Here is a 20301-nt window from a genome sequence, read left to right as displayed (position 1 = left end):
TGTTTTTTGACATTGTATGACTGTTCAGATCGTTTGGTTATCATCTTATCTACTTGTTTCATAGAAAAAATAAAGACAGAATCTTATGTAATTTGTTTCTGTTTAACAGATCGAAGGTCTTTGGGTATCATATCGGATGACTTCATTGTCAGAGATAGATCTCTACATAACCATTCCGAAATTTTCTGTTGTCGACATTCGGCCCGATACAAAACCTGAAATGCGCCTAATGCTTGGATCATCCACTGATGATTCCAAACAAGTTTCTTCTGGAAGTTTGCCCTTTTCCTTGAATAAGGGGAGCTTTAGAAGAACAGACTCTGATGCTGGATTTTCTCATGTGGATTTACCAATATCAACAATGTTCTTGATGGACTATAGATGGCGCAAATCTTCCCAATCATTTGTGGTTAGGGTTCAGCAACCTCGAGTTCTTGTTGTAGCTGATTTCCTTTTGGCTGTGGGTGAGTTTTTTGTGCCTGCATTACGAACAATAACTGGTAGAGAGGAAGTGATGGATCCTACGAATGATCCCATTGGTAAAAACTGTAGCATAGTATTCTCTGGACCTATTTACAAACAGACAGAAGATGTGGTGCACTTGTCTCCAAGTAGACAGTTAGTAGCAGATTTTTTGCACATTGATGAATATACATATGATGGATGTGGAAAGACCATCTATTTGAGTGCGGAAATGGACGCAAAAGAACTCCATTCAACTAGGCCTCGGCCCATTATTATAATTGGACATGGAAAGAGGTTGCGATTCATGAATGTCAAAATTGAGGTACAGATCCATCCTTTCATCTGTGACAAATAGTTGACGTTTTTTTTTTTCAGTTGTTTTTAATGCAGGCATCAAAATATGCATAAGATTTCAGTACTATTTAGAAGGTGTGCAATTGGTGTGGAGAAAATGTTTTCCGAAAAACTTCACAAAACATAGGTTTAGGATTCAGAAACCAGAAAAAGGACTATATAGAGGTACAAAGAGCATTTCAGAGTGTAGTCAGGAAAAGATAGAAAAAAAGTGCATCAAATTTTTATATGTGACCATACGTGTTGTTTTGTTTTACTTATTTTATTTTTAGTTTGTTTTTCTCATCCCTCAGTAATTGACGTGTGTTCCAACTATTGATTGACACTTTCCTGTTAATACATCAGAATGGTTCTATTTTGAGGAAGTATACACATTTGAGTAATGATAGCAGCTACTCAGTATCTTCAGAGGATGGTGTGGACATCACGTTGCTGGACAGTTACTCATCTGATGATGACAAGAAGGGTTTAGAAGACTTGCATAAATCGTCAGACACCTCCAACATTTCTTCAGATTCTGAAAGTGATCCAAATATGATCCCGAGTTTCAGTTTTGAAGCACAGGTAAGTAATTTATTATCAACATAACTGTTTTGCAAAGTAATTCATGGCACCGCTTACATTGAAATTGATAAACTGATTGAAATCATTGGTAGATTATTTTGTGGTAATCTGTATGCTGTGCAGTGCTTCCACAAGTTACTACTTAAGTACTTATTAGTTATAATGGGATCATTATCTCTAGCATATATATATATATATATATATATTTTATTTTATTTTTTTTAATTTCTATTTGCTTATATTATGCTGATAAACTTTTGTGCAGTTAGTTGATTTTGATGTTCTGTTCATTTGTGGATTACTTATTTTGGCTTTTAGGTAGTTTCTCCTGAGTTTACCTTCTATGATTCTTCAAAGTCTTCTCTGGATGATTCATATGGTGAAAAGCTTCTCCGTGCAAAGTTGGATTTTAGCTTCATGTAAGAGATTTATTTTCACATACTTTTTCACCTTTTCACTTTTTCGAGGGAAAAGTTAAGGGCGCAATAGAAGTTACTTTGAAAGCTTTGGCATATGTGAACTTTTAGCACTTATTATACTTCTTAAAGTATTTTAAGGAAGAATTACGTACAAAGAATTTACACTGATTGATCTATATAACCTGTTAATACAGGTATGCATCCAAAGAAAATGATACCTGGGTTCGAGCCCTGGTGAAAGATCTTACAGTTGAGGCTGGTTCTGGTCTTATTGTTCTTGATCCAGTGGATATATCAGGGGGTTACACTTCTGTGAAGGACAAAACAAATATGTCTTTGTTATCAACCGATGTTTGCTTCCATCTTTCACTGAGTGTTGTGTCTCTTATACTTAATTTGCAAAGCCAGGCAACATCAGCATTGCAATTCGGAAATTCTATGCCGTTGGCTGGATGTACCAATTTTGATCGAATTTGGGTGTCCCCAAAAGGTATTTCTCATAACTTCTCTGGTGAAGTTTGATATCTTAATTGCACCATTTCTTTTCATCAGAGTGGTTTTCATGTCAGTCATCAAATACTTGACATTTTTGTGTATTTATGTAGAAAATGGATCCTCTTACAACCTTACCTTTTGGAGGCCTCGAGCACCTTCAAATTATGTTATACTGGGCGACTGTGTGACATCAAGGTAGAATTAAATGGAATATCTTTTTGAGGACACAATAATTTCTTAATGAAATGGAAATTACAATCTCTTGACAAACATTCCACAGCAACAGAGATGAAAATAAAAGGTCCTATTTTACAAGAAGAGTCATCAAGGAATTTGGCCCTGTGCTGCATATTGTTGTCTTTTATAATTGTAATTTATGCAGATGAGTTCCCAAGTAGTAATAAATTAAAAAGGAAGGCAATGTGAACATCATAACTATGAGTATGAGTTAATCTGGTGATCTTGTTTGTATGCATCATGGTTGTAAAGGTGGACTTCGTTTCCATCACATGTACTTTTTGAGCTTATTCACTTAAATCTTGAGAAGAAGAAAAATCTGTAGTTGTAGGTTGCCATTAGGTAGAAACTTCCCGCCATGTGCTAATGCTCCTTTATCATGAGAAATTAGTACTCTTGATGAGTTTCAATGAAGCTTGTTTAATAACAAAAAAATTGAGTGCTGGCATAAGTTTTATTGCATGAAAGCAATTTACATTTGCTCGTGCCCATGTAAGCATGATTTTTGTATTATTTTTATCTAGCTGTCTGGAATTAAAGGAACATAAAGTAGATGACCTAATTAATAATATATGGATGGTTTGGGTACAGCTCATTGTATTTCATTTACTTTCTTTATTGTTGATCTATTTGGGGAAGATACTCTCCTTGTTCGTTCAAGTAGTTCTGTTTTGTGTGACAGTGTGTTTAGATGCTATATTTAATTATTTTTGGTTTCTTGTGATGTCTTCAGGCCAGTTCCTCCTTCACAGGCAGTAATGGCAGTGAGTAATGCATATGGGCGTGTGCGTAAACCAATTGGTTTTAATCTCATAGGCTTGTTCTCTGCTATTCAAGGATTTGGTGGGGGTGATTCTGATGTTGGTAGTGATTGTTCTCTTTGGATGCCCGTAGCACCACCCGGATACACAACATTGGGTTGTATAGCAAATATAGGGAAAGAGCAGCCACCTAATCATATTGTTTATTGCATACGTTCTGATCTTGTTACATCAACAACATATTCAGAATGCTTATTTTCTCTCTATCAAATCCTCAATTTGCATCTGGATTTAGCATCTGGCGCATGGAGAATGTTCTTGGATCATTTCATGCCCATTCTTCTACTGAATGCCCTTCTGAAGACAATTGTTGTAACCTCAATCATCTTCTTCTTTGGAATTGGAATCGGCATCAGTCTTCTCCTAAAGAATCCGCCTCACATTTGGCTGTTGATAATAACTATGCAAGTCAGCAAACCAGAAACCAGACTGGAAATTCTTCTGGATGGGATATCGTCAGATCAATTTCAAAGGCAATTAATTGTTTTATGTCGACCCCCAATTTTGAGAGAATCTGGTGGGACAAGGGTAGTGACCTCCGCCGACCAGTCTCAGTATGGCGGCCCATTCCACGTCGCGGCTATGCCATATTGGGTGATTGCATAACCGAAGGGTTAGAAATTTTATCTTTGTGTTTTCTTTATCAGGTTTAGTCAGTTGAATTTTTGTTGTTATTGTAAGTTTTGTTAACCAGCATGTGTTCTTCTTTCTTTCAGCTTAGAACCTCCAGCTGTGGGCATAATTTTTAAGGCTGATGATCCTGAAGTATCTGCGAAACCTGTACAATTTACTAAAGTTGCCCATGTTGTAGGGAAGGGTTTTGATGAAGTATTCTTTTGGTACCCAGTTGCTCCACCTGGTTATGCATCTCTTGGATGCATAGTCTCCAGGACGAATGAAGCCCCATGTGTTGATACAATTTGTTGCCCTAGGATGGATCTTGTTAACCAAGCTAATATTCTTGAGGCGCCAATTTCAAGATCTTCAACTTCCAAGGGATCTCAATGTTGGAGCATTTGGAGAGTTGAAAATCAGGTTGGGTTTCAATCTTTCTTTATTCAGTTTATTTAATTTTGTGTGTGGAGGGAGTGGGGGCCTGGGAAGGGATTTGAGACATAAACTAAACATCTAACCTAAACATAACTGGTGGCCACAGCCCATACAAGAAATTAAGTTACATTCAGCTCAAAACCAGCACCTAATCATGTTGAATGACACTAAAAGAAGTATCCTAGACTTCTTGGTCACAAAGTTCTTCAGGAAGCTAAATATTGATTCTGGCCTCAAAAATTCCACTGCCCTGCATTGTGATCAAATGTCCTGTTATTTCTTTCTATCAAAAAAAAAAAAAAAAAAAAAACAGAAAGAAGCCAGCTTGTTAGATGAATATTTTTTTATATGTAAGTCTAAATCTGTCATGTAAGTATGCAGCTTCCATGCCTGAAGTTTGGTAAAATTATAAGAGTACAGTAACTTTCGCCTTTCATATGAAGTTTTTATTTTTATTTTATGTGATGTGTTTATTGTGTCATAACCGAACAAGTTTTTACATAATTGTGGGGCGCTCTTCTGTTTCTGCAGGCCTCCACTTTTCTTGCACGGGATGATCTGAAAAAACCGTCAAGCAGATTGGCTTATGCTATTGGTGATTCCATGAAGCCAAAGACTAGGGAAAATATAACTGCAGAGGTGAAGCTGAGATGCTTCTCTTTAACTGTTCTAGACAGCTTATGTGGAATGGTATGTCTTATAAACACATTTCTAAGTCTGGAAACTGATGTAAAGATGGTTTTCATTTTCATACTGATATTGGTTATATTTCGATTTTTCAGATGACACCACTATTCGACACGACAATCACCAATATCAAGCTTGCAACACATGGTCGACTGGAGGCTATGAATGCAGTACTGATTTCCTCAATTGCTGCATCAACCTTCAATACTCAATTAGAAGCGTGGGAACCACTTGTGGAGCCTTTCGATGGAATATTCAAGTATTATATTTGCTCTTTCTATCTGATTTTGAGTTCAATTAAATTTTTTTTTTTACTCAGGAATTATTTTTGTTGACTTTTTCAAGGTTGGAAACTTATGATACTCATGTGCACTCGCCATCAAAATATGGGAAGACACTGCGAATTGCGGCCACCAGTATCCTTAATTTAAATGTCAGTGCTGCAAACCTTGAAACTTTTATTGGGAGTGTTCTTTCTTGGAGAAGACAATTTGAACTTGAACAGAAAGCAATGAAGATAAATGAGGTAATACCTCGGGTTGATTTGTTGTGTATCTATGCGTCCTGTATTTTCTATTCTTTGTGATGGGGGGATGGGGATGTGGGTGGGAGGGTGGGGTGAGGTAACAATACTTTGAATACCAAATTGTGTCTTTGCAGGAATCTGGTGGTCTATGTGGACACGGAGAGGACCAGACTTTATCTGCATTGGATGAAGATGACTTTCAGACTGTAGTAGTAGAGAATAAACTTGGGTGTGAGATCTATGTGAAAAGAGTTGAGGAAAATGCACACAGAGTGGACCGGTTACATCATGGTGACTACGTTTCTATATGGGTGCCACCTCCAAGGTTTTCTGATAGGTTCAACGTTGTAGACGAATCTAAGGAAGCACGCTATTATGTTGCTATACAGATCCACGAAGCCAAGGTTGTAACTGGTTAAATTTATTTTTTTCTTACCTTCAATGTTTTATCATTTTGTTTCCTACGTTCAGGAGATAAGGTTGATTCTTTGTTTGCAGGGTTTACCTATTGAAGATGATGGTAACAGCCACAACTTCTTCTGTGCTTTGCGCCTTGTTGTTGATAGTCAACCAACAGATCATCAAAAACTTTTTCCTCAAAGTGCAAGGACAAAATGTGTTAAGCCTGCAGTTTCAAATTTCAATAACTTGAATGAAGGCACAGCGGAATGGAATGAACTTTTCATTTTTGAAGTTCCTCGGAAGGTATCTGACATAGTTTGTGCTGTTTTTTACTCTTTCCTCCCACTCTTTTATTCTTTAAGTCTCCAACCTTGAGTGTGCAAGTGTTGCAGGGCCCAGCAAAACTGGAAGTAGAGGTGACAAACCTTGCAGCAAAAGCAGGAAAGGGTACGTTCTATTGGCAATCTTCCCTGAATTATGCATTCTTTCTTGTTTGGAACTTGCATTCACATTTTTTTATTCGTGCACTTAGGTGGTTGATTCACATGTTTATCTAGAATTAGTAAACCTTGTATTCAAGAGGGGATTGAAATATTCAGTATATATATCTTTTCCCACAGCTACTACATATACCATTTTGTATGTTTATGGTCACATCTGATAGCCTATCTGTTGCTGCTCTGAATGTGTTTTTCAGAATTGTTTTTCCCAAATCCGAGCTTCACTTTGTACTACTGCTTTCTTTTTCCAGTTCATTTATTAATCAGATGTACGGTGTACCTTACAAATGTATCATGATTCTTTTGAATCATTTCTGTTTTTCTTTATATTTTTTGGTTAGATCTTTCGGGCCTTTTCATGCAGAAGGATATGATATTACATATTAATAATTATTTATCCTGCTTTCTTTGCAACTTCTTACTGAATAATAATCATCTAGAGGCAAATTTCTCATGCATTTATTATGGTCTCAATACAATGATACAGGTGAAGTTGTGGGTGCGCTCTCATTTTCTGTTGGGCAAGGTGCAAATATGTTGAGGAAAATAGCTTCAATTAGGGTGTTCCATCAAGGTCATGATGTTCAGAACATGGTATCACATCCACTAAGAGGCAGGGTGAGCATGTTTCACCTTATTTATGCATTGATTGGTGTCATTGGTGTCATTGGTTGTGCACATGCAGTTAGGAATTGACTTCTTTTTCATGCTTCTTTGATGTTGTGCTTTAAAGGCTCAACATAACAGTACTGAAGACATGGACGAATGTGGATGCCTTCTGGTTTCAACTTCTTATTTTGAGAGGAAAACAACTCCAAGTTTTCAAAGAGATTTGGAGGCCGAAAATGCAACCGATAGAGACATAGGTTTCTCTGTCGGACTTGGCCCAGATGGTGTTTGGCAGAACATTCGGTCATTGCTTCCATTGTCAGTTGTCCCAAAATCATTACAGAATGGTTTCATGGCTTTGGAAGTTGTTATGAAAAATGGCAAGAAGCATGCAATTTTCAGGGGTCTTGCAACAGTTGTAAATGAGACCAATGTTAAGTTGAAAATTTCAGTATGTCATGCATCTCGAATTCAAGGTCGTGATTCCTCTCTTGGAAGAAGTGATAGCATAAATCCTGGGAGTTCTTTTATTTTGCCTTGGAGAAGTACATCTAGTGATTCTGACCAGTGCTTACAAATATGTCCTTCTGTTGATCATCCTCAGCCTCCATATTCATGGGGTTCTCTCGAGGCAGTGGGTACTGGTTATACGTATGGAAAGGACCTGACTGTTATAGATCAGGTTTCACTTTCTAGACAATATACTTCAAAGCAGGAAAATAAGATGCCAAATGTTACTTTCAAGTTGAATCAGCTGGAGAAGAAGGATATACTTTTGTGTTGTACTAGTACCGTAAACAAACAGTTTTGGCTTAGTGTCGGGGCGGATGCCTCGGCACTTCATACTGAACTGAATGCACCTGTTTATGACTGGAGAATATCTGTCCATTCTCCTATGAAGTTGGAAAATCGCCTTCCCTGTCCGGCTGAATTTACAATCTGGGAAAGAACACGAGACGGAAAATGCGTCGAACGACAACATGGTATTATCTCTTCACGTGGGGGTGTACATGTATATTCAGCAGACATTCAGAAACCTTTGTATCTTACGTTGTTTGTCCAGGGTGGTTGGGTCCTGGAGAAGGTACTAGCTCTGTCTAAATATAAGTAACATGCTTGTTATATCTACATACCATTGTGAGTTTAATAACTATGGTTGTTCTGGCAGGACCCCATTCTTGTTTTGAATCTTTATTCCAATGACCATGTGTCATCATTCTGGATGGTTCACCAGAAAAGTAAAAGGTTTGTGCTTCTAGAGAAAAGATTTCTTTGATATTTTTTGTTTGGTTTTGTCAAAAGTTGTTATTGTACTGTTGTTCCCAAAAGCTCGACCTGTTAGGATATAGCAAATTCATATAATATTCAACACTTCTCTCTTGTGGATTTCTATCAACCAGCAATGTAATTTGGAGGTTTTAATTGCAAGGATTCCAACTCAGAATCTCCTATTATGCTATGTTAGGTTTTTACACTGTGGGCCAAATTTTGTTTTCTACTTAAGTCTTTTTAGGCTAAATTGAATATGTTTTGGTGTTCTCAACTTTGTTTATGTTCCTTTTATGTTGTTATGTTTTGGTGTCCTTATATATTTCTCTGTACTTGTGTGTGGGTGTTCCACTACTAGTGACCCCCAACTAGCTGTTATGCTGGAAATAATTTTTGTATGATGTTTCCTCATATTTTTTGTTCTACACTTTTGTACCATTTATAATGTTCTACTACTAGTGACCCCCAACGAGCTGTGGTGTCTGAAACTCTTTCTTGTTGGAAAATTTAAACATTTCTTGTAACTAATATAACAAGTATTTTATTAATTATCATATCCCTGATCTCCATTACTATATATTTGCAGGAGACTGCGTGTGAGTATTGAACGTGACATGGGAGGAACCACTGTTGCACCCAAAACAATAAGATTTTTTGTTCCATACTGGATTACTAATGATTCATCTATTTATTTGGCATATCGAGTGGTAGAAGTAGAACCTTCGGACAATGCAGATACAGACTCCCTAATGCTTTCTAGGGCAGTCAAGTCTGCAAAAACAGCCTTGAGAAGTCCAACAAACTCTATGGACAGGAAGCATTCTGCCACAAGGAGAAACATCCAAGTACTTGAAGTTATTGAGGACACTAGTCCTGTTCCTAACATGCTTTCTCCACAAGATTATGCCAGCCGTAGTGGGGCTTCGCTGTTTCCATCTCAAAAAGATGTGTATTTGTCCTCACGAGTGGGGCTTTCTGTTGCCATTCGTCATTCAGACATTTACAGTCCTGGGATATCTTTTTATGAGCTGGAAAAGAAGGTGATTTTAATAGAGCATCAAATTGGCTTACGATATTCATTTTCCTTCTCACGAGTATTGCTTCACAGTTGCTGAAATTTGTTCTCTATTATATGATCTTTGAACTTTCTTTTCCAGGAAAGGCTTGATGTAAAAGCATTCAGTTCAGATGGATCCTATTACAAGCTTTCAGCGAGACTGAGCATGACCTCAGACAGAACAAAGGTTGGATTTAAATATCTTGTGACTTAAATCTTTAATGTTTCACGACTGATGAACTGCTAGAGAGAATGTGATGCGGGACTTACCAAATTAGTCTGTAAAACATTAGCTCTGAAGCCTGTTTACAGAAAATAAGATGACCCTGCCTTGGCCTAAAGAAAAATGATGAAAGATTCTCTTCACCAGGCCATCTGCATGTTTAGAATGGACAGATGGTTCCTTACTCCTTAGTCCTTAGTAAAAGCTGTTGTTGTTAGTCCCAATTTTTTGTGCTTGATGGTACTGATAAGCTATGCATTTGTCAAGTTTCTTTGGTATATGGTAAAAATAATAAACAACTGCTCAATGGTTAATATTCAGGTTGTGCACTTCCAGCCCCACACCTTGTTTATTAATAGAGTTGGTTACAGTCTCTGCCTGCAACAATGTGATTCTCAGTCCGTGGCATGGATTCATCCCACGGATTCTCCAAAGCCTTTTTGTTGGCAGTCTAGTGCCAAAGTTGAACTGTTGAAGGTCAGTGTAGTTTTAAAATCTCTCATGTTCGCTAATTATGCATGAATAGCATACATTGTCTGAATCCCGTATGGTATTTATTCTTAAAATCAGGTGCGGGTGGATGGTTACAATTGGAGTGCACCATTTAGTGTTTGTTATGAAGGTATCATGCGTGTTTGCTTGAAGAAGGATGCCGGAAATGATCTACTTCAAATTCGAATAGCTGTAAGAAGTGGAGCAAAGAACTCAAGCTATGAAGTTGTTTTCCGTCCAAACTCTTCCATGAGTCCTTACAGGTAACAGTTCACTATGTCTTATGAAATCTTGTGAAATGGAAAGAGATAATGTAGTTATCATAAGGTATATCATATGATAAGAAAAATAATTCTTTTTGACTAGAGTGAAATTTTGTTGAACTTGTAATGTCTGTTCATATGGGAGTTGTCTTAGTACAGTAAAATAAAAACATAAACATGGTTTATTCCCCTTTACTTGTATACATGTGTTCTTTTGTTTTTGGTCCACTGCTGATAGTTTTCTATCAACAGGATTGAAAATCGTTCCATGTTTCTACCCATCCGAATTCGGCAAGTGGATGGTACCAACGATTCATGGAAATTTCTTCTTCCCAATACAGCAGCTTCTTTTTTATGGGAAGATCTTGGCAGAAGACGTTTATTAGAGATCCTGGTAGAGGGGGAAGACCCATTAAAATCAGAGAAGTATGATATTGATGAGATTTCTGATCACCAACCCATTCATGTGGGAAATGGGCCTTCTAAAGCTTTACTGTGTTACTGTAATAAAAGAAGAGAAAGTGAATGTCATCAAGATCAGTGACTGGATGCCAGAAAGTGATCCATCTGGAATCTTGAGTACAAGCCACTCATCACCTATGTCCTCAGCTTTCTATACAGCAACAATCACCAATAGTCGCTGATTGTGAGTTTCATGTTATTGTTGAGCTTCCTGAGCTTGGAATATCCATTATTGACCATACACCCGAAGAAATCCTTTACCTTTCTGTTCAGAATCTTCTTTGTGCATATTCCACTGGCTTAGGTTCTGGAATCAGTAGGTAAGTTTGCTATCAATTTTGTGGCTTGGAGAACAATTTGCTTAATTTATTAGTCAGTGCGGGTGCAGCCTTCTTAACTGTTGAAAAGCTGCTGTGACCTTGAGTGTTGTTGTAATTATATATTTTTGTTTGTTTGTTTCTGGTGTGTTTATTAGATGATGTTAGTAGAATTAGGTATATTGACATCTTGTCCTCTGTTTTGTACAGTTTCATTTTATTATTGATAGTTTATTTCCTATCGGGAAAAATAGGAAAAGAACAATGTTATTGTGCATATATATTTTTAAAAATATTAATATGTTATGAAATACTTTATGTGTGTCGCAGACTATTTGAATATATTGCTATTCAAAAGAAAATATTATCGTTTAACATTTAGGCTTAGTTGGTAAAATAAGATATATAATATACTAGCAGTCAACAGGTGGTGTGATAGGCTTTCATGTTATGAGGTTCATGGTTCAAGCCTCAGCAGATGACTTGTTGTTAATTCCTGTTAGCAGATCTATATGAGAATCTCTATTCAGAAGTGTAAATTTGGCTTAATTAGCAAAAAGACCCGTAGGATGCTATTGTTGAATCTTGGACTGTTTATGTTTCTCTTACAACGGCAGTTTATTAAATCTGGAGTCTTCTGTGTCCTGTTTTCAGGTTCAAACTTAGAATGCGAGGGATACAATTGGATAACCAGTTGCCCCTTACTCCAACACCTGTTCTTTTTAGACCACAGAAAGTTGGAGAAGATACTGACTATATCTTGAAACTTTCAATCACAATGCAATCAAATGGGTCACTAGATCTTTGTGTCTATCCATATATCGGTCTCCAGGTAAGTATAAGAAAGTTATCATTTTCCAATAGAAGGTTTTCTGATATTTTTTCTCCAATTTATATTTAATTATATGCAACTGATTATTCAGGGACCTGAAAACTCTGCCTTTTTGATAAACATTCATGAGCCAATCATTTGGCGCCTTCATGAGATGGTTCAGCAGGTCAACCTCAGTCGGTTGTCTGATACTCAAACGACTGCTGTTTCTGTTGATCCAATTATTGAAATTGGGTATGCCAGGACTTCTAAAATTGTCTTTTCATAGCTTTTCACTACATTTAGTCATAATTCCCTTAAATAATGTTACTTGTACTTGCAGAGTGCTTAGCATTTCAGAGGTTCGATTCAAAGTGTCAATGGCTATGTCACCTAGTCAGCGGCCAAGAGGTGTCCTCGGCTTTTGGGCATCTTTGATGACTGCATTGGGGAACACTGAGAATATGCCAGTAAGTGTTGGGATTCTACCTCCCGCTTGTGCTGTGATTTCATGGTGTTTTCTTCTTTTTTTTTTTTTTTTTTTTTTTTTCCTGGAATTCATCCTAGAAGATTTTCGTCTGGCCGAAGTACTTACATTTGTTATTTTAGGTGAGGATAAACCAAAAGTTTAATGAGAACGTGTGCATGAGGCAGAGTTCAATGATTAGCATTGCTATTTCAAATGTTCAAAAGGATCTTTTAGGCCAACCTCTTCAATTGCTATCTGGGGTTGACATATTGGGCAATGCAAGTAGTGCCCTTGGACATATGAGCAAGGGCATGGCTGCCTTATCATTTGATAAGAAGTTCATTCAAAGCCGACAGAGACAGGTTTGCTTTAGTTTGTCATTCGAATTAATATGATTTCACATAATTACTTAAAATAGGATATAATTAATGAAAAATCTTTTTGGTTAGGCCTGTGCACTGATTATTTTATCATACATGCAATTTTTTTATGGTTGCAATAGTATTTTGTTCTTATGGTACATGTGAGGGACATAAAACAATTATTGGTCTACATATTTTTGTGGGAAGTTATTGATTTTTTAAATTAACATCTTTTAAGTAAATTTGTTTATATATAGTAGTGAAAATAGCAAATGCAATGTACCCTACTCTCCTTGGGTTGTACTTTTCCAGCTCTTGCTCCTTGCAATTATGACAATCTCGGTATTAATTTATAGCTATATAAGCTGGACTATTTGTATTATTTTTAATCGTACTTCAAAATTTTCACTTTTCAGGAAAGCAAGGGCGTAGAGGACTTTGGGGATGTTCTCAGAGAGGGAGGTGGAGCACTGGCAAAAGGCCTCTTTAGAGGAGTTACTGGCATATTGACAAAGCCACTGGAAGGTGCGAAAAATTCTGGCGTTGAGGGTTTTGTTCAAGGTGTTGGGAAAGGATTAATAGGTGCAGCTGCACAACCAGTGAGCGGGGTTCTCGATCTTCTGTCAAAAACTACTGAGGGTGCCAATGCGATGAGAATGAAGATAGCATCAGCAATAACTTCCGATGAGCAACTCCTCCGCAGAAGGCTGCCTCGTGTTATTGGTGGTGATAATTTGATTCGACCATATGACGACTACAAAGCACAGGGACAGGTACTAGTTATTTGACTGCTTTCGATCCCCAGTAAAAAAAGTTCTGTCATTGTATCTTGGTTTGGTTTTTATTGATACCACCTTCACTGTTTGTTCTCACTCCAACTTTCATTTTCTTGGTCATGAAGGCCATTTTGCAGCTGGCAGAATCAGGTTCCTTTTTCCTCCAGGTTGATCTGTTTAAAGTACGTGGGAAGTTTGCTCTATCAGATGCTTATGAAGATCACTTTTTACTTCGCAAAGGAAGAATTCTTGTAGTCACTCATCGAAGAGTGATACTGTTGCAAGTAAGTTAGCAGAATTAGAATCATTCGGAGTGCTACTATCTGTCCTTTCCTATCTTCTATAAGCCATACTCAAAATTCACCAAACAATGACATTTGTACCTTTTGTCATTCAGCAACCCTTCAACGTAGCTCAGAAGAAGTTCAACCCGGCTAGGGATCCCTGTTCTGTATTGTGGGATGTACTGTGGGATGACCTGGTGATAATGGAGATGACACATGGGAAAAAGGACCACCCAAAAGCTCCACCTTCACGGGTCTTTCTTTATTTACAAGATAAATCAGAGATGAGGGAACAAGTTCGTATCATAAAGTGCTTCCCTGATACCCCCCAAGCACTGGACGTGTACTCTTCAATTGAACGAGCAATGAACACTTACGGGCCAAACAAACAAAAGGTTAGAGTGTAACGCCATGCCTCTGAGCTGTGCAGCGTCATGTTTTTGCTTTGACTTTTAACTTTGTCAAGGTTGGTTGACCATGGAATGCTAAAACTGTACATGCAAACTAAAGAATAATTGATAATATCGTACACCCTTGCGTTGGTGTTTGTAACACATTGCAAAAGTTCGTGATATTCTTCCTTTCCTAGATAGTTGACGTTTTATTTTGTAACGAATTTTGTTGCTTTGCAATGCTATTCAGAAAATGCTGAAAAAGAGTGTGACAATGCCATACGCGCCAATTGTTGATAGCGCCAAGTGCTGAAGCTACACCAAAAGATCTAGGGTCGCCCAGACTGGTGCCGGCATCAATTCCTCATAGCTCAACTTTTGGTAGCCGCTCCAACTGATCTCAAGATTGTTGGTAAGGAACTATGGTGTTTGGGATTTCTGCTGTGGTTCGGTCACAATCCCGCATGCGCAGATTTTCATACCATTCCCAGGTAATCTAGTTGTGATCATTGCATGAAGAATTATTGCAGCTATCATAATGGTAAAACAAAAAGTCTGAGAAGTCCAGTTTACATTTATTTCTTAGGTTTACGACAACGATGAGGTTGTTTGAAGCAGGTGTTTTTTAAGAAGGACCAGTGACAAGACATGCCTACTTTAAGTTTGCTATTAGTCACCAGAGCTCTGCTATAATTATGTACAGGTTTCAAACATTCCTTGTATATGTCTTGGAATAGTCGATGAATACGCACCGATTTACTGAAGGTGATGACGCCGAAGAGCATGAAAGCCGATTGTAGGTCAGGTGCCATATTTACATGATGCTGTATAATTAAGGCGTAGGTAGTAAAATCCTAGTGAGTGCACCGTGTTTTACGTACGGCGTGTAGCGCCTTCGGACAAGAAAAAGAACCTCACCTATTCAACAACTATATGAGCTGTAATTTGGTTTTTGTATATCATATATTCGCTTCATGCTCATTATGATCTTTTTCCTTATGATCTTTTTCCTTAACACAGTCCAATATTTTTAAAAATAACTGGGAGAAACAGAGAGAAAAAAGAACAAGAAGTGAAGTACTAAACTGGACGTGTGTACGGTGGTAATTCTGTTCCCGCCCAAAAGAAAGCATAAACTCCCCCCTGTACCTGTACTAAACTGGACATGTGTACGGTGGTAAAGTTCATATTTTTAAAAATCTCACTGCTATTGTTTTGGTTATATTGTTGATGGGTATCTCTAATTTGTTGGAAAATATTAGTATTTTACATATTATATTGTTTGAGTTTTCTTAAAAGTTTAGTTTGGGTCTAGTCTGTTAGTATTAGGGTTAGGTTTGTTCTCTATAAATAATATATATAATGCTTTGTACCTCTGCAGAATAAGTTAGTCAAAATGTAGCTATTTGATTGTAGCCGTCTCTGCAATCTCGTTTAATGTTTTGTTAGTCCGTTTATTTTCAACTTAATTATCCCTCAATTTAATTTAGTTCTCTAAAATTCGAAAAGAAAAATCGACACTTGTACGTATTAATGGGAAAAAAATAGGGTTTGGTATGTTGTTAATAATCTTGTGTTCGGTAGATATGCGTCTCTCTTATTTTTTTCCATTTACGTTAACTATTTCATGAATTATCTCACAAGATTTTTTTTTCCCTTTTTCGTGCGATGTACTTGATGTTTACAACATATAAATTTTTTTTTGGTGTGGGGTGTGGGGTGTGGGTGGGGAGTGGGTGGGTTTCTGCTGCTCTTGTATCTCTTCCTGAAGACATGGAATCAGTTTAGCTTAGGAGTTGACTTGGGCTTCTAGTTCGCTACTTGTGAATTCCTTTGGGGAGATTTGAATGTGTACTGTTTTTTGTATTAGCTATAACTGTTGATGGATCTGTTTCCTTGGATGGTGAGAAGTCGACATCTTGAGGCTTGATGATGTCTGTGAAGGGTTTAACATGGAGAACTTTAACGAAAAGCTTCCGGTATCGTTCAATTTAATTAAAAACCACATGTTTACATTAAAAAGTCAATCTTGGTACTATTCATTTTACCCTTTATTTTGTCTTTATCGTTAAAATTCAAAATTTTCAATCTATTTTCATTAGTTTTTCTTACATGAACTTAATACTTACCTTATTGCTTGGTGGAAGTTCAGCTCATTTGACTGCTTCATGACATTGTACAAGTAGGGTTTTGTTGTGTGTTATGATTTCGTTATGTGTGCGCAACCGAAAATACGTGGCTTCTTGAAAATTCACATCTTCATATTGGAGAATAGTATTCCACATCGTTTATATGACAAAATAATATGCAGTTAATATATGAGTCTCCACCCCTAATATCACTCAGGTCTTTTGTAATAAAACTCAAGACTTAATATTAGTTGAATAAGTGGAATAGGATAATATTAGGGAGACCAAACGGTAGCTTACCCTTTTAACACAAGCAATTTGCTATTGCATCATGTAAAAAAGAAACACAGTTGAAGAGGACAATTTTAACTTGCGTAATAATTCAAGTTAAAATGAAGAAATAAATGCTCTTAGATCATGAGGTAGTGTCTCGTTTGGTTAAATTTGAGTTCAATCTCAACTTGATTTATTTCTAACAAGTAAAATATTTAGGAAAACCGTGATTCTTCCTTGTTCCCAAAAGGTGTGGATAACCATGACTTGCCACAAGTTGTCCCTCCTTTTAAAAAAAATATATATATTTACAAAAAAAAAAAAAGTTATGATTAGACCGTCTCCAACCCTTGACTTAAAAAGTTTAACCCATAAACTTTAGGTTTTACGGACAACGGGTTTTGCAATGCTGATGCAAGGCGAACTATACTCTCGTTCGTTGTCAATGCCCGAGACTGGTGCTGTGCGGCTGTGCCTGTGGGAGAAGCTGCAGAAAGAGCATGAGGCCGTCTGCTGTGAGTAAAATGTCAAATCTTTTAGGGGTCTCGGTGGTTTCGGCAACATCCAAGGGCTTTTTTGTTTTTTTCTAGATAAGATCAGATTGACCTAGCAAACAAATTGTCAAGAAGAATTTAGTTATGCTTATGAGCAAAAATGTTTCAAGCCTATTTATTAACGATTTTGTTGACAGCACTTTTACTTATAAATGCTTTTTTAAAAGAACTTTGGTTAGAAGCACACCAAATTGCCAAAAAAATTCTTACAAATGACGTGGTGGACTAGTGGATGAATGACAGTGGAGCATTGAGGAAACGAGTGATAGGTTGACCTGTGGCTGTAAGACTCACCCCCAACCCCACCCAACCCAACCGCCAATTTTGGACCACGAGAAGTGTGGCACCAAATCAAATTAGCGATCCGACACTATCATTCTTCTACCACACGCCACATGCATTTTCTCCCCTTTTTTTTCTTCTCATTTTCTGGGTACCAAATAATTTTTTTTATATTTAATTGCAAAGAAATATTAAAAACTCTTTTAAAGTGAGATTTTTTATAAATTATTTCTCTTTAACGCTATTTTATGTGCCAATATTATAAAATATTTTGTAAAAAATATGAAGTAGCTGTTCATACAAAATTCTACTTTTGTGAGAGTCGACTTAACGTCGTTATTTTATATACCCACATTATAAAATATTTTATAAAAAATATAAAGTATTAGAGAGCTCATACAAAATTTTATTTTTAAGAAAGTCAACTTAACGTATATCCTTCTCTTATTTGTATGGTTATTTAGATGCGAATATGTGTGGACCGACAGAGTTCGCATTTCTGTACACTTTTAAGCTGATGTGACATTTGGCATGCTGTTTGATAAGCATTGGTCAGTTTGGATTGGGGAGATCAGAAGAACAGATTGGCCAATCCCAAATATCCCAAGTCTTGGATTTTAAAGACTTTGCTTAATGGGTAGGCTTTATGCTGACGCACTCTCTAAAAATGTACTGTTTATGAACTCTCTGTTACCGTATTTCTCTGCAATTTTTTTTTTCACAAATCATACTTGCTATCGATATAGCTCACTAAATAATAAACTTCTAGGTTACGAATGTTTGTAAATTTTATTCGCTCTCTCCTTACGGAGTTTAATTTATAAATTCATGCTTTGGTGATCTACATAGCAATTAGAATGTGTAGAATTATTAGATAGACGGGTCATACGGTCTACTTCCAACAACACCGACTTGGTAATTACCACCTACACAATTCGTTAACTATGAAATTTTATCACAAAAGGCTTCGGTATTAATTAAAGTGGAATTTGAATATTTAAACTATTATTTATCCACACAAAAAGACTCCACCTTACCTTGTAATGGATATGGATGCCATTACCAAAGAAGTCAAACGTCAGAATCTTGATGGGTAGGCCAGGATAGTTGATTATCTGTCTGGCTAATCTCCTTTTAACTTTTTGTTAAATATATTAAATTAATAATTAACAAAATAAACATAAAAGTAAGTAAAGTAGGGGAAAGAGGACTTGTGAGTTAAGTTAATTTGATTAGTATTGGTCTTAAACAACAAATTAGTGGAATCGAGTGCTAATTGCTCACCCAAGCCACAAACTTCAAATCCAACAAGGCAAACAACTAACAAAAACGAACTCTCGTACGCAACCTTTTGGTTATATGATTTAAAAGTAGGAGCATTAATAAAGTTCCGTAGCCATTCCACTTCTTTTAATTAAAAAATTAGTTACTGTTGAAACCAAATTCGAGTACCATTGTGTGTGGAGGAGATGCACAAATTCAATTACTTGTAAAAGAACAAACACACATAAGACAACTTTGGCACCAGTGGGGTACTGGCCAAAAACTCGCCAACTGTAAAGTTAGTAAGTGATACATGAGACTCTTGCAGTGGGCAAACGAATAGAGTATATGATAATTGTGTTACTATAAATGAACCCTAGAGGAGTGTATTTATACTAGTCGAAGAGACTTTTAGAATATGTAATCTGTATTAAAACGGGAGAATCTTAAAGGATATCTACATATAGATATTGCTTTCTTTTAGGAGTGTGACCACTTACGGTACACGTCAATTGAATCAGATTAATGGTCAATCTCAGCGAAGTCGACAAACTTTGCTTTACTTCCCGGAATGCAGGATGATGATGGCATCACTAGCCCGTTTGTGCAACTTAATTCAATCGGAGTTGTTGAGTCTATGACCTGACTTATGAGTTAAGTGTATTTCAATCGCCTTGCCCTGAAAATCTTGATCCACATTTAACCAATTATTGAAAGAAAATACAAATAAAATAAAAATGTTTAACATAAAATACTGTACTCTAACGGGACATGCATATCGGATCCTTGTGTGAAATGAGGGAGGAATTTCGGCTTCGTTTTCTTCATGATTCATAAATAATGGATTCCCCTTAATTTAATAATTGTACATCATGCTTCAAGTGAATTAAAAGCGAAGATAATAAATTTATGTAATGATATTGCTTATAGCTATATAAATTTAAACTAAGATTTTGTGGCTAAATTGTAGATATGAGTTGTGTGATATTAGTCATGTATAAATGTTACTCTCGTGGTCAAAAACCCTTTCAACAATGGCAGTCCACACCAAGCTTTCTATCCTACTTTCCACAAATTCGAAATAATTTGTGTATCAGTTATACGTAGTGACAAATCTAGAAGATATTAATAGGAGGGTTGGTAAAAATAGCGCGCAAAATTTTAGGATGGAATAGCAAGAAAATTAGCATTTCATTGAGCTTTGTAGGCATGAGGTCATTTGTCAAATCATATTGCACGCCTGTCGACAGTTACTGATATCAATAACTTTTAAGCAAGCAAACCGACATATGCCAACATATGTCGAGCGAGTCTATCGACAGATGCCAATAGTAATACATACAAAGCAATGCGGCTAGCAGTTACCCTACTCAATGCCTATAGAGGCAATTCGTCGAGCAATTAGAAAGAAGATTTTCAAAGGGCATTGCCCAGCTCTTTCCCAGAGTATTTATGAGATTTGAAAGGTTAAATGAGTTTAAGTGTTAAATGAAT

General features: G+C 36.7%; 1 protein-coding gene across 1 annotated transcript in view; it reads left to right on the top strand.

Annotated features, from left to right (window-relative positions):
• Positions 1-15287, top strand: part of LOC125467949 — a 31881-nt gene extending 16594 nt beyond the window's left edge. Inside the window, 33 exon segments of the mRNA XM_048584305.1 lie at positions 110-787; positions 1165-1383; positions 1702-1802; positions 1997-2292; positions 2408-2492; positions 3268-3557; positions 3560-3968; positions 4072-4390; positions 4937-5095; positions 5188-5351; positions 5438-5618; positions 5753-6022; positions 6117-6323; positions 6413-6467; positions 7008-7138; positions 7254-8213; positions 8298-8374; positions 8985-9438; positions 9556-9642; positions 10000-10155; positions 10249-10433; positions 10686-10929; positions 10931-11043; positions 11045-11215; positions 11867-12044; positions 12136-12278; positions 12367-12493; positions 12633-12854; positions 13271-13627; positions 13756-13914; positions 14028-14309; positions 14557-14797; positions 14893-15287. Coding sequence (XP_048440262.1) covers positions 110-787; positions 1165-1383; positions 1702-1802; positions 1997-2292; positions 2408-2492; positions 3268-3557; positions 3560-3968; positions 4072-4390; positions 4937-5095; positions 5188-5351; positions 5438-5618; positions 5753-6022; positions 6117-6323; positions 6413-6467; positions 7008-7138; positions 7254-8213; positions 8298-8374; positions 8985-9438; positions 9556-9642; positions 10000-10155; positions 10249-10433; positions 10686-10929; positions 10931-11043; positions 11045-11215; positions 11867-12044; positions 12136-12278; positions 12367-12493; positions 12633-12854; positions 13271-13627; positions 13756-13914; positions 14028-14309; positions 14557-14619 — 7542 coding nt within the window. The 3' untranslated portion in view covers positions 14620-14797; positions 14893-15287.
• Positions 15288-20301: the final 5014 nt, after the last annotated feature.

The sequence above is a fragment of a genome, unplaced genomic scaffold, assembly GCF_019419815.1.
Source record: "Pyrus x bretschneideri cultivar Hongxiangsu unplaced genomic scaffold, Pyrus_bretschneideri_v1 Contig21, whole genome shotgun sequence".
NCBI classification, from domain to species: domain Eukaryota; kingdom Viridiplantae; phylum Streptophyta; class Magnoliopsida; order Rosales; family Rosaceae; genus Pyrus; species Pyrus x bretschneideri.
This window is presented reverse-complemented; position numbering and strand designations above follow the sequence as displayed.